Consider the following 14813-nt stretch of genomic DNA (forward strand, 5'->3'; position numbering starts at 1 on the left):
TATTGCTAATAATTTGAGTATACATGTTTGTTTCACTTGTAAACTTCTTTTTTTCGACATTCACCATATTTGAAGGGTCACCGCATTAAAAATCTTTGCGTTTATTCTAAAAATAATTTACCTTGTTAATATAGATCAATATAGAGAATTATTTAGATTGAGAGTTTATTAAGAATTCTAGAAAATGGAAAGGTTTAGATCATGGGATGTTACTATAATGTTGTCATAAGTTTTCTTCTGAAAAAAGGCTTTCCGTTGGCCACATACTTTTTTGTGACTATGTATGTATGGTTACACCCCTGTGATCATGTATGTATGGTCACAACACTGGGATCATGCACGTATGGTCACACCACTGTGATCATGTATGTATGGTTACACCCCTGTGATCATGTATGTATGGTCACAACACTGGGATCATGCACGTATGGTCACACCACTGTGATCATGTAAATGTCGTACTTAACTTTCAGCCTATGTCATCTGGACTTTAGCTGGCCTGGTTAAAACGAAGAATTCCAAAATAACTAAATTTTATTACCACTGAGATCTCATGGCAACTCTATAATACAATTTCATATAAATGCATACAATATATTTCACAATATTTATAGTTCATCATACATAGATAATGTCAAGCTGTAATATATTAAATGTTTCTTGCTATTACGTAATACGCAAATATTTCTGTTCTGGAGATCAATCCTGCATCGGTACGATTTCAATATACATGAAACAACAAATATTTTCTTTGTGTTCTGTTGCGTTGTCAAGGTAAACCAAAGTGACAAACAAAGATTTCTTTAAACTTCGTTGAATATTAAATATAACCAAATAACAGAATTTAACTTTACTACGAATAAATTATGCTTCAAATAAACAAATCTCCTGTAAACAAATTCGCATGTAATAATGAATATTAATGAAATAAATAACATTTAGGGAATTAATGATTACTGTATATTTTCACTTAAAAATCATCTATATTAATCGTAATGTAATAAACTAAAAACGCTCATTTTAAATAAATAGAATTAAATAAATAAAACTAAATTAAAAAGTAAATGTGAAATGTAATTTTCATAAAAAGAAGGCTTTAAAATATTAAATATGAATTACCTGGTTAAAACGAAGAATTCCAAAATAACTAAATTTTATTACAACTGAGATCTCATGGCAACTGACGAATAGCCCAAAACACTAGCTTAAAAAGGTCGTTGCTCACGTGCTTAGAGATCCCAGGTTTTCTTCGTTTTACCAATGAAAATTATCGTTACATAATTTCGTAGCTGACCACAACATTTTAATTGGTCACTCATAATTTTGTCTTGTCAACCAAGCTGACACTTTAATCTAAATTATTGATTTTCGTATACCTATGTTGCGACAATCTTTGTAATTTTGACAATAGGCCTAATTGCCTACACTCTTTCTTTTATTCAAAATATAGCATGTATAATTAATGAATGAATAATTATCAATATTTGTCAAATATCTGTAAAATCTATTTTCTTCTAAATTGTCCACTTTTACAAATTCATTTTGAGAATAAAAAATAAAATATTTAATAAAAGAAAGTTTGCAAAGCTGTTATATTTCTTATTTTGCAAATTCGGAATTTCAAAATATATCTATAACATCTCCCCTCTGCCTTAATTGGCTTTGACCCCAAAGCCACATAACATCAACTACAAATATAAGACATATAAGATTAGAAAATCAAGTTAATCAATTTTATATACACTCATAAAATATATATACATTGTCACAAATATAATGTTCTATTGTTTTCTGCTATTGTTGTGTAAGGTAGTATGCTCATTTAGCCACATTAATAGGTGCTGAATAAATGCCATTTATGTTTGAAAAAAATATCGTGAGTTTGCTGAATTTATGCCAATATATAAGATACTTTAAAAACTCATACTCTGCATTGCTGGACATGGGTATCGTGAAATCTGACATTTGACAGTTTACTCACTTTTGTCAATACAATGTTATAAATACAGTGAGGTTTAATAGTAAAGTAGGATGGACACAGAGGCAGAATAAGGACTGGTACTGTAACACATGTACTATCCACGGAATTTTTGTTTTGTTTTGTGAAAACAAATTTAAATTTGGTTCTACACGCAGTTTGCCAAAAAAAAAAAATCAACCAAACTAAACCAAAATAAAATAGTCAGGTGAATATTAGCATTGTTGCTCAAAATTATAGAAGCAATGGCTCGGAAGGAAAAGCCGTCGCGGCTTGCAAAAATAAAAGAAGGTACAAACGCACATGTTGCTTTCTTTTGTACTGTAAAATAACAAGTGTTGAAGTAAATGTTCTTGCTTTGAACCACAAAAATATAAGAAAATTATCATATTATATACAAATAAATTAAACAAAAAACGTACTTCAACATTAGTCATGACTCTATGTAACTCTTCGTAAAAAACTGTCCACAATGTGTGTGTACTTTCTCTTTATGCTTTGGCTTTCAGTCTGTATCATTCAAGAAAATATTAACACCATAAAAAAAAACTGTCATCAGTGAAAAGTTTCTAAGTGTTATTTAACCTTAACATGTAAAAATGAAAAAAAAATGTGTGATGAGTTGTTAGATGAGCATGCGCATACTCTTAGCACTATTAGACAACAGATATACATCTGTCATAATTCCGAATTTGCAAAATAAGAAATATAACATATGTATGGTCACACAGCTGTGATCATGTATGTATGGTCACACCCCCCAATCATGTATGTATGGTCACACCACTGTGATCATGTATGTATGGTCACACCGCTGTGATCATGTATGTATGGTCACACAGCTGTGATCATGTATGTATGGTCACACCCCGTAATCATGTATGTATGGTCACACCCCGTAATCATGTATGTATGGTCACACCGCTGTGATCACGTATGTATGGTCACACCCCCCAATCATGTATGTATGGTCACACCGCTGTGATCATGTATGTATGGTCACACCCCGTAATCATGTATGTATGGTCACACCGCTGTGATCACGTATGTATGGTCACACCCCCCAATCATGTATGTATGGTCACACCACTGTGATCATGTATGTATGGTCACACCACTGTGATCATGTATGTATGGTCACACCGCTGTGATCATGTATGTATTGTCACACCCCGTAATCATGTATGTATGGTCACACCACTGTGATCATGTATGTATGGTCACACCACTGTGATCATGTATGTATAGTCACACCACTGTGATCATGTATGTATGGTCTCACCACTATCTGTAAGGTTATACCATATGCTTTTTACTTGAATGTTGGTGTATGTGGAATGGAATTCATCCCAATTTAATCATTTTCAGTCCATGTTTGAAAGTTTGGCAGAAAAAAAAATGTTGGATTGAACAGGGTGTTGGAAAACTCAGGTTTTTTCTACAAGGATAGGTATATGATGAGACCATGAAAATGTGTTGGTTACAGCAGAATGTTGGAATACTCAGAATAAGGCAGGTTACACAGTATTTACATCATCATTTCAATCGTCCAACTACTTGTAGCTGCTAGCAACTTGTTTGTAATAAAACAAACACAAAGAGTTATACGTTATTAAAAAAAGTAATTTATTGCCATTCAGAAACAGTAACTGACACTGAAAAGAATACAAATGTATTCAAAGTTATTTTATACACATACAAAGCATTACAATAAAGATACATTTTTTTCTGCAAAACACAAAGTTCCTGGATAACCACAATGCAATGAAGAGCATTAGAAATATGAAGATGGCTCCAACATGGTTTAATTGACCTGACAACAAATTTGTCAAATTTGCAAAAAAGTGATCTGCCAACCTGAAGCAATATTTAAACTTAACTTTGGCACCTAAAACCCTAGTTTATTTCATCCCACCTCATTTTGTTTTGTATCAAATCAAAACTACTTTAAATATTTAAATATAGTAAGAAAAGATAGACGCAAATGAACTGTAGGACTGACTGACAGTCTGGTGAAAGATAGAAATCATCTAACAATTGACCAATACCAGGATAAATAAAATTTCTGGTTGTGCAGTGGTATGATTATCATTTAAAAACCATCTAATTTTTAAATTTAACATCAACAAAAAATCACTGGAAAATCTGGTCATGCAATCCGTCTCCTTTTCATACCTTAGTCAAATATAGCAGTTTGTGCGTATATATGAGGCAAATTTTAATTTCATTGAAAGGAAATACATGTATAATACTGTGAAGGATGTTCCTTACTCTCTTTTTTAAAGACTGTAACAGAATGATTGCCAATGATAATGCAGAGAGAGAGAGTTTTACTTTTATTTTAAAATAAAAGTAAAACTCTCTCTCTCTATGCATTATCATTGGCAATCATACTTCATCTTCTTTTTTATATAGATAACTGTAGATGAAATTCTAAGTTCACTCAAGGGGCCTCGGTGGCCAAGTAGTCTAAGTAGTTCTACTGTAATAACTAGCCAGTCAACAATGAGGTTGTGAGTTCGAACCCCACCCGACTCCAATCTTAATTGACTAGGATTGTTAGTTTTCTTATCTAAGTTCGGTATTTTCCCCGGGCACTCCGGCTTCCTCCACCCATACAAACTGACCGCCACGAAATAGCCCAAAAGTGGCGCTTAAAAATGGCGTTAAAACACCAACAATTAATCAATCTAAGTTCACTCAACCACGGATGTCTTGAGATATGAGAAATAACAACTAAAACGGTACTTTGTAAGTTTTACAGACGCCACCACCAATTGATTAACATAAAAATTTGTGTCTGTGTCTTGACTCAAAAGAGTTTGTTACAGCCGAGAAATGCAATTTCAGTGCAATAGGTCTAATAAATAGTCAATTAATAATCCTAGACATAGTACTGTCAGTGGCGTAGCTTGCATGTATGCTCAGATGCTCAAGCATCCACATCATTTTGACAAAACAAAAATAAAAAAACAGCAGTTTAACTCGGAAGTATCAAAATGTAACAAGGCTGAGGATATGAGGATAACGTCCAGTCATTTTCGAAGCAGTATGCCTGGTCTTTCATTTAGGATAATTTAGTTTGATACATGAATCGCAGAATAGTGTTTCAATAGATAAAGGCAGATGTGGTGTGAGTGCCAATGAGACAACTCTCCATCCAAATAACAATTTTAAAAAAGTAAACCATTATAGGTTAAAGTACGGCCTTCAACACGGAGCCTTGGCTCACACCGAACAACAAGCTATAAAGGGCCCCAAAATTACTAGTATAAAACCATTCAAACGGGAAAACCAACGGTCTTATCTATATAAACAAAACGAGAAACGAGAAACACGTATATATTACATAAACAAACGACAACTACTGTACATCAGATTCCTGACTTAGGACAGGTGCAAACATTTGCAGCGGGACTAAACGTTTTAATGGATCCAAACCTTCTCCCTTTTTCCGAAACAATAGCATAACATCACAACATAGAAAAACATACGATAAAATATCAATTGGCAGACTTAACTCAATCAAAAAACGTATGATTACACAATGAACGAATAAATTTGATCTGCGATATCTGAATACAAATGCACAGTTAAATAAATATTAGAGACAAACATTAGGACTTAGGACAGGTGCAAACATTTGCAGCGGGATTAAACGTTTTAATGGATCCAAACCTTCTCCCTTTTTCCGAAACAATAGCATAACATCACAACATAGAAAAACATACGATAAAATATCAATTGGCAGACTTAACTCAATCAAAAAACGTATGATTACACAATGAACGAATAAATTTGATCTGCGATATCTGAATACAAATGCACAGTTAAATAAATATTAGAGACAAACATTCATGACCAAAAAGCTGACAAACAAATTCAAACACACTGAGAAATATTTAACCAATCAATGTTCACTATAGAAAAAAACCGGTTTTTTATAATCTTGAAGTTAACTTTTGCTCGTATTTAGTCTATGTCATCAGCTAAGGCAAGCTGAGAGGACTGATACGCAGACCCGTGGACATGTTTCATCTGAAATTGAACCTAGTGGAGGAATGGCTTCTCATTTGACTATAGTAACTAACAACTAAAACACCATATCCTGATATCGTTTCTTGCTACATTGTAAATGACGTGATAAAACAAATCAATTTGTAATAGATCGTGATCTAAGTCCTAGGCTTATGAATTCCCGTTTCTATTTAGGTTCAAATACTAATTTTATTTTTATTCAGTAAAGAACAAAGATCCAATATACCCCGCCATGCACATTACATGTCATATTTTATCTATCAAAGGCCAAGGAACAAGGGAATAACTAAAAAAAACTTTTATTTCTTTTTCTTTTTTATTTTCAATATCTAAAAAGAAATAAAAGCTTCACAGCAAATGAATTGGGATTTCCATTACAATTTATATTTCAAAGGGACATTACTAGTTAAAAATATTTGATTACGAATTATTTTCAAAATTGTCAAAGACATTGCTTATGATATGAGTTTCACTTAATCTGACAAGAATTGTACACATGAGAGTGCTAACAAGACCGGACGATCGGACGCCCGGTATTTTTAAGTCTCCTGCATGCGTTTAGCTCAGTAATAAAAAATCCAAGGTTGTAGACTCAAATTCCTGGAAAGAGAAGTCACTTCAGTTCCTATACTCCGAAGTTCCTAAATTATACAGAAGTGCCGCTGTAATGGAGTCCGTTAAAACGTTTTTTGGTATGTCAAATAGAAGATTGGGGGGGAAACTTTACATCAAATATTTATGAATTGAATGATGGTAGTTTCAAGGAAACAATAAAATTTGGTTAAAAATATAAATATATGAATTGGTGGGTATTTTGAATTTAAACAAAAATCTAACTAGTGTCGGATTCTGGGGGAGTACATGTGCTTAAATAAAAAATATTTTCTGCACAAAAAGGTCCAAAACATTTTTCGGCTCACTCGACTCGGCAAAACATCCACATCATTTCAACCCTGGCTACGCCACTGACTGTATTGTTGATCTGGTTGCTGGGGAATTAGCTGTCAAATTCATGTTCACCTATTTCAAATTCTAATATTTGATTTATAACATACTAAAACGTATATTCAAATGAAAAAAAGTACAAAATAAACAATTTACAATGCTCGATGATATGTATCAACATTTTGTATGGTGTTTTTTTTAGTGTAGACGTCATCTAATACCTCCGAAGACTGCTGACAGTAATGTTACCCGATATAAACATAAATATAGATATAAAAAGATAACTAACTCATGCAATTGGATTTTTCTAAGTCTGTTTGGTTACATACTGTGGGCTAAAAATATATGTTGATCATCATTATTTAAATGCATAAGATTTAGTTTTTGTGGATCAAATCAGCCAATCAGATGGTTTACCCTTGTTTAACTTTCAATGTTGACATTCTATTCCTTTTAATAACTGAATATGCCTAATTCATGCATAACCAATCTCTAGCTAAGGGTTAGATTGAAGGTAATGAGGTCAAATTATTCAAGCGAATAATTCATTGGCAAAGGTTTTTTTAGCATATTTGGACAAAATTTAACCAAAATGGTTTCTAAAAGTGAATTATTATTTCACTATTTCACTTTCATTAAAGATTAAACAAAACAAAATTATTTTTTTTGTATATATAGCGTAGCTTATGCTCTTTAATGCAGTCTCTTTGAAAAAATAAAAAGCGGTTTTGAAATACTACACAGAAATGCTACAAGAAGTCAAAAATCGTCATTAAGGACAATAACCTGACTAGAAATCAACTGATTGTTGAAGATGTACTGCTGATTTGTTTGTTTTTTTCATGTGTCTCCTCTGAATCTTGTTTACGAGATTTGAACATCTGTTAACTACTATACATTGGCAGATCCAGGGGGCACGGGGGGCCTTTGCCTTTGCTCATTGTTGAAAGCTGAACGGTGACCTATAGTTGTTAATTTCTGTGTCATTTGGTCTCTTGTGGAGAGTTGTCTCCTTGGAATTGATACTCCATCTTCATATTTTTATAAAATCATTCTTTTTTTTCAAAATCAACACAAAAAATGCCAACAACAGCTTCAAGTTTGAAATAAATTTCTATTACACATGTAGCATACTTAAGTAAGGGCATGTCATGTGAAAAATTTCCTTCAATCTGATGGCTTAAGTCATATTACTCTGGAAAACTAACTTTTACCAATCCTAACACAACGTATACTCAAGTCAGTGATCTTTGATTTTTTGGGATCAACCACTCTGAACCAAACATGACAGGATTGTTCTGAGTATTGCATATATCTCAAATCAAAAAAACAAATAAACACTATTTTTGACAAATATAACATAAATACTTTATATAAAATATTAACAACTTTATTTCTTTTTTCTGCGACAGTTTGAATCTGTTGCGTCTAATCGTAAATAATTAGCAACAAACGTCCTGAAGATTCTGTTGAAATTATCCGTTACATCATAGTCTATAGCAGTCTCATCATCACCCATCGTGTGCCAGACACGTGGAAACGGACTAGATATCAGATGAAGAATTTTAACACCTTCAAAAGAAAATATATTAATATGATATTTTAAATAGCAATCTAAACGAAGTCTGCAAAATCACGGTACATTCAGGCAAGTGTTGAAACAGAGAGTTTTAAAACTTGGCAGGTAGTACATTCACTGAGCATGTGTGACAGCGTATTAGATAAGGATCGATAACGTTCTTCATATTTTGATATTTCTCAAAAATTGTCATTTTCTGTGGAAAGATTGTTTCAAAGACAAATTTAGGAAGTACAAAACACTACATTTTTACATAATATCACATATATTTTCGACTTTATATGGTTTCAGAAGAGTTGCGACTCAAGGAAATCAGTCTCTTCCTAGTATAGATTCCTTATGATTGTGTCCTATTCCTGATTTTGACATTTTGACTGATTGTGATTCACTTGTGGCTTAGTATGATTAGAAGCTTGCCCTATCAATGGACACAGTGGTACTCATGTGATTCCCTAAGTTTGTGTCTAATACCTTGTATGGTATCTTCTAAACATTTTAACATCTTAAGATTTTAACATTGGTAAACTACTGTAGTATTAATTGGACATCTATTTTTAATTTGATAGTTACAAAAAAGGTTGTTAATAAATTCAATTTGTGATTCAAAATTATCAAACTAAATCCCACGTACAATTCCTTAAATACCATATTGTTGAAACTTGTGTGCTTAAAAGAACATAAATACACGTTTAATTCCTTGTTACTTTTTGCATCAAAATCAAAAACTTAAAAACATCAAACAAAAGAAAAAACAAATGCCATATTCCTGACTTCGTACAGACATTTCCTTTTGTACAAAATGGTTGATTAAACTTGGTTTTATAGCTAGCTGACCTTATCACTTGTATGACAGTCATGTAGACTGATAGGTCATTTCTGGAATCATGTCTTTCATTGGAAAAGATCGTCAATTTTGCACCCCTTCATGACGTCATTAACCAGATAGAAGGCGCGCCTGTATCTCTGCTCTATTAAAAGTTTCCAGCACTTTCATTATCATCATTCTGTAGGGTAGTATAGAAATAATTAATGTACCGTATGTAATGATGATAATAATCGTGATTGATGTATGACTGAGGGAGGGTGACCATCCTTTTAGATTTTAATTTCCCAAATATTTTGTGCTGTATCAAATAAAACTTTTTCACCCATTTGCTCAACATGTGTTGGAAATTTCTATGCATACATTTTTGTCACGTTTTGATGGAAGTCACATGACAGATTCATCTGAAAACCGGAACCCCGGAACTGGCCTATTATCTAATTAAATCTTACCTTTTCTAAGAAATGGAATGTGATCATCTTCAATCCCTCCACCAAAGTAGGAAAATCTATTATCTGTTACAAATAATGGCGACCTCTTTTTTACACCTTCTTTATTCAAAAAATCTTTTTCATTAAGAACTTTTTCTGAAAAAGAAAATAAAAAATAACCAAAAAGATCTTTACTTTTAAAAGATCGTGGTGTCACCCCACCCCCTAAAAAATAATAAAAAAATACTAAGTTTACAAATCATTTTGAATTATTTACAGTATAGTTTAACATTTCTAAATCCCATTTTAATGAACTAATTGAGTTTGAAAGGTTTTTTTTCGATACCACAATCAACTGTTTAATTGTATTTATAAAATTGCATTACATCCATTACTGATATTAAAAAAATGCATGCACTTACCAAGTTTCACTAAATTTTCAAATTCTTTTGATGTCTCTGGGAAAAAGTTTCTGAAAGCTACATCAGCTGACCCAATTAAATCTAACAAAACAAGAAGTTTCTGGAAAAAAAAGATTGAACAGTAAATCTTAGAATGGTATATGAATATAGTTACTTGTTATCCAGTCGTTTGATATGTTTAGGCTTTTCATTTTGCCATTGGATTGGGGACTTTCCTTTTATAATTTTCTTTGGAGTTCAGTACTTTTTGTTTTAGAAATGCGTGTTTAATCCAATCAGTCCGTCAGAAACTGCATCAAAGTTTGTCACTGTTAATGTCATTTTGTTTGCTAATTCTGGATTTTTTTTTCTTTAGTTAAGTGGCTAGCAGACACTGGTCAATTTTCAGAGTTGAAGTGTGGAATCTTTTTTACTTGTTTTTTATGCAAAAAAAAAGATATTTTTCTAACTACTTTTCACACAATCAATGACTTCTTCAGTAATTTAACAAGGGAGATAATTCATGTTGCCCTAACACATCTATTTATCAATCTGATGTTCACTTAGGTAGAATCTTTGTTTTTTCTCTTTGAATTGATTAAGATGTTGTCTAGACTCAGGGACAAATTAGAACTTGTAAAATACATTAGTTGCTGTTAAATTGGTTAAGATATGTCTGGAGACCTGAATATGAGAAAAAATGGGAAGCATTCTTAGTATGTCCCTCAATGCTTTTTTGTTATTTTGATTTTTTTTTTCTTCATGGCTTTTTAACTTCTTGTCTCTAGATTTCAATAAACATGAAGAAATAATACCAATTAAACTTACAATTGTTTGTAAATTATTTTTTGTTTGTAAATTACGATCGGTAGTTTTTTGCCATTTATCAGCCAGATGTCTAGCTCCATACAGAGAATCTGTTTCTGTCCAATGGTTGTAAGCCTCTTCTCCATCAAAAAACACAATCTGTGGAGTTACATCTGTTTTCTGAAATTAAATATATTTTTCTTGCTTAATAATACATGTATATATATCATTCAGGTATAAATTGTCCTTCACTTAATAGGTCTAAAACAAGAATGTGCCCCAAGTACACGGATGCCCCATCCGTACTATGATTTTTCTATGTTCAGTGGACCGTAAAAATGGGATGAAATTTCTAATTTGGCATTAAAATTAGAAAGATCATATCATAGGGAACATGTATGTTTACTAAGTTTCAACTTGATTGGACTTCAACTTCATCAAAAACTATCTCAACCAAAAAAAATTACCTGAAGTGGGACAAACGAACGAATGAACAGACGGATGAATGGACACACAAACCAAAAAACATAATGCCCATAAATGGGGCAAAATAACATTTCTATCCTATATAGGAATACTTCCAGGGCCTTATATCTCAGCAATAATTGAAAATAATATACAACAGACCCCTTAAAACATCCATTGCAGGAAATTAATCCTTGGACCTCAGTGGAATAACTGCATTCTATGATACAGACATGGGTTTAAAAGAAAGTTACTATTTATTACTTTGGTTTCTTTTAAACTGAAAGGTCTTTTGATCTTAATTACAAACTAATGCATCGTTCACATGTACATTTAAGTCGAATTGAATTGGAATTGAATGCGAATCGAATTCGCTTATTGTGTTCACACACTCTTCTTATTTCATTCGAATTGATTTGAATTGGCTAATACGAATTACTGTGGATTCATTAATTTTCGTGGGTACCAATGTTCGTTGATTAAGGAAAACTTGCATATTAGTGGATATTTGATTTCGTGGTTTTACTAAAGTCTGTATGCAAACCTTTTGGAAATTAGTCATTCGTTAAACATTGTATTTCGTGGTTTACCTGTACCCACGAAATCCACGAAAATTGATATCCAACGAATAATAATGAATCCACAGTATTCAATTTGCATTAGATATACGCTTTTGTTAATACGAATTAAAAGTTAACGCCGTTTGGACAGTAAAGCGAATTTGACGCGCATTGTAATTCAAATTAGAATTGACATTAGGACCTAAAACGTTTTGAATGTGAATTAAACTAATTCGAATTAGTTAATGTGAATTGAATTAGAATTACGTGTGAACTCAGCATAGAAGGTATGTCAAATCTAATCAAAAACTCATTCACAGGTAGTTGTATATTGAATCTAGAGAACAGAAGATTAAAATATCTCTCCTAATCATTTTTGCACAAATTACGCTCAGTCAGTTCCGTCTTAATTTTGCACTGAGGTGAACATTGAAACTGAAAAGTTCTTTTGATCTTAATTACAAACTAATGCCTCGTTCACACGTATATTTAATTCAAATTGAATTCGAATCGAATGTGAATCGAATTCGCTTATCGTGTTCACACACTCTTCTTATTTAATTCGAATTGGCTAATACGAATTATTCAATTCGCATTAGAAATATGCTTTTGTTAATAGGAATTAAAAGTTAACGTCGTTTGAACAGTAAAGCGATTTTGACGGGCATTGTTTTTCGAATTAGAATTGACGTTAGGACATAAAACATTTAGAATGCGAATTGAACTAATTCAAATTAGTTAATGCGAATCAAATTCGAATTACGTGTGAACTCAGCATAGAAGGTATGTCATATCTTATCAAAAACTCATTCACAGGTAGTTGTATATTGAATCTAGAGAACAGAAGATTAAAATATCTCTCCTAATCATTTTTGCACAATTTACGCTCAGTCAGTTCCGTCTTAATCTTGCAAGGAGGTGAACATTGGTTTTTTTTGCTCCAAAATAGTGATTTCCTTTAATCTTAAATTAGTAAATACACCAAACAAAATATTATTTTTCTACATTAAAAAATCTATTTTTCTTGATATTTCTAGTTTTTTTAAGAGTCAATTAAGTTTCCAAGAGGATTGTCTCCTGAACTTATTGGAAATGAATTATGTATAACAAAAAAATATCAATTTAAGCCATGTTAAATTTTTTAGCAAAGAAAAAAACAATTTGTAAGTTCCCCTCAATCTTATTCTACTTGCAAACATTTCAAAGTACACAATGTGACTTTCCCAATGTTATGAAGTCACTGTAATTAAATTCAGATTTTTTTAATGCATATATAATTATTTCCTTTAAATATGGATTATTTCAAAAACAGTCTAATTAAAGCCTGAATCATAATGAGGCTCCATTTTATAATTTTTCAAGTAAAAACAAATTAATCCAATTCTCTTATAATCATTCTAAAATCCAAGATTAAATCAAAAATGTAAAGTGTGGTTACAAAATGATCTCATTTCATTTAAATTTTTATTTAGCACATTGACATATAGAGATCACGTACTTGTCACTTTCATCGTAGTGTCTGAATCTAACCGTGAATCAAATTCATCTGAGGACGATATTAAAGACATAATCTGTATATTTCTAATCAAGACAATGGCCGATCTATTTACACGAGTTTATTAATATTTTTCTGTAATACAAGCTATCCTCTCACAGGTGATTAAGTTTCCAAAACATTGAATTTTACACCAGATTAAAACCTTGATTAAGCATGAAATTAATCAACAGCGATTACATGGCGACTGTGTAATCATATAGGAAAACCGATAAATGTGGCGGCAATAAAGACAACCACTTACGACAGGAAGTTGTCAGATACCAAATGAAATTTTGCACATGATTTGAAAGATATATCCAAAACAAATGCTACGTAAACCTTTCATATTTTTTTTCAAATTATTTGGAAAGTGTAAGCATTATTTGTTTAGCAAGTGCTTTACATATTGTCATGAATTCAAATGATGTATGTTGAGGAGGAGGTTTTTAAATGGCCTTAGAAATTCATAAAAAAAAAAAAAAATTTCAATCCTTTCAAAATTATAATATTTCTATTCAAAAATGAATATTTATCATATATTCATTGTAATGTATACAACATTGTTTTTTGTTAATTATTTTGTACATAAACATTGGTTTTCTCATTTGAATTTTGACATTTTGTTATAACAACCTTGCTTTTTACAGCTGGCTGTGCGTTTTGGATTCAGCTCAATATCGAAGGTCGTACATTGACCTTCCGTTGCTAACAAACAACTATCGCACTTGGTCTCTAGTGGGTTGTTGTCTCATTTACAATCATACCACATCTTCTCATTTTTTAATGATAATATAATTTAGGCAGATTAGAACACAATATTACTGTTGATTATAACTGTCACTTTGACATCGTAAGTTTGTTGATAATGACATATGGTATGTAAAAAAGTCATTTTACATATAGTTCTGGGTGTAATTATTTATGCAACAAGGCCTTTACCAAAATTAACCAGATGCTCCGCAGGGCGTAGCTTTATACGACCGCAGAGGTTGAACCCTGAACGGTTGGGGCAAGTATGGACACAACATTCAAGCTGGATTCAGCTCTAAATTTGGATTGTGATTGTGTCCTCAGTACACGAATGCCCCACTCGCACTATCATTTTCCATGTTCAGTGGACCGTGAAATTGGGGTAAAAACTCTAATTTGGCATTAAAATTAGAAAGATCATATCATAGGGGACATGTGTACTAAGTTTGAAGTCGATTGGACTTAAACTTCATCAAAAACTACCTTGACCAAAAACTTT

The 14813-nt window shown here is 32.0% G+C and overlaps 1 protein-coding gene across 4 annotated transcripts in view; it reads right to left on the minus strand.

Moving 5' to 3' along the window:
• Positions 1-8304: 8304 nt before the first annotated feature.
• Positions 8305-14813, minus strand: part of LOC139514143 (glutaminyl-peptide cyclotransferase-like) — a 43070-nt gene continuing 36561 nt past the window's right edge. For all 4 annotated transcript variants that reach the window (XM_071302919.1, XM_071302923.1, XM_071302922.1 and 1 more), the window contains 4 exons: positions 11024-11182; positions 10217-10316; positions 9816-9950; positions 8305-8533 (listed from right to left, as the gene is read on the minus strand). In XM_071302919.1, coding sequence (XP_071159020.1) covers positions 8352-8533; positions 9816-9950; positions 10217-10316; positions 11024-11182 — 576 coding nt within the window. In that variant the 3' untranslated portion in view covers positions 8305-8351. The remainder of the gene's footprint in view (positions 8534-9815; positions 9951-10216; positions 10317-11023; positions 11183-14813) is intronic.

Source organism: Mytilus edulis, chromosome 3 (assembly GCF_963676685.1).
Source record: "Mytilus edulis chromosome 3, xbMytEdul2.2, whole genome shotgun sequence".
Taxonomy (NCBI): Eukaryota; Metazoa; Mollusca; class Bivalvia; order Mytilida; family Mytilidae; genus Mytilus; species Mytilus edulis.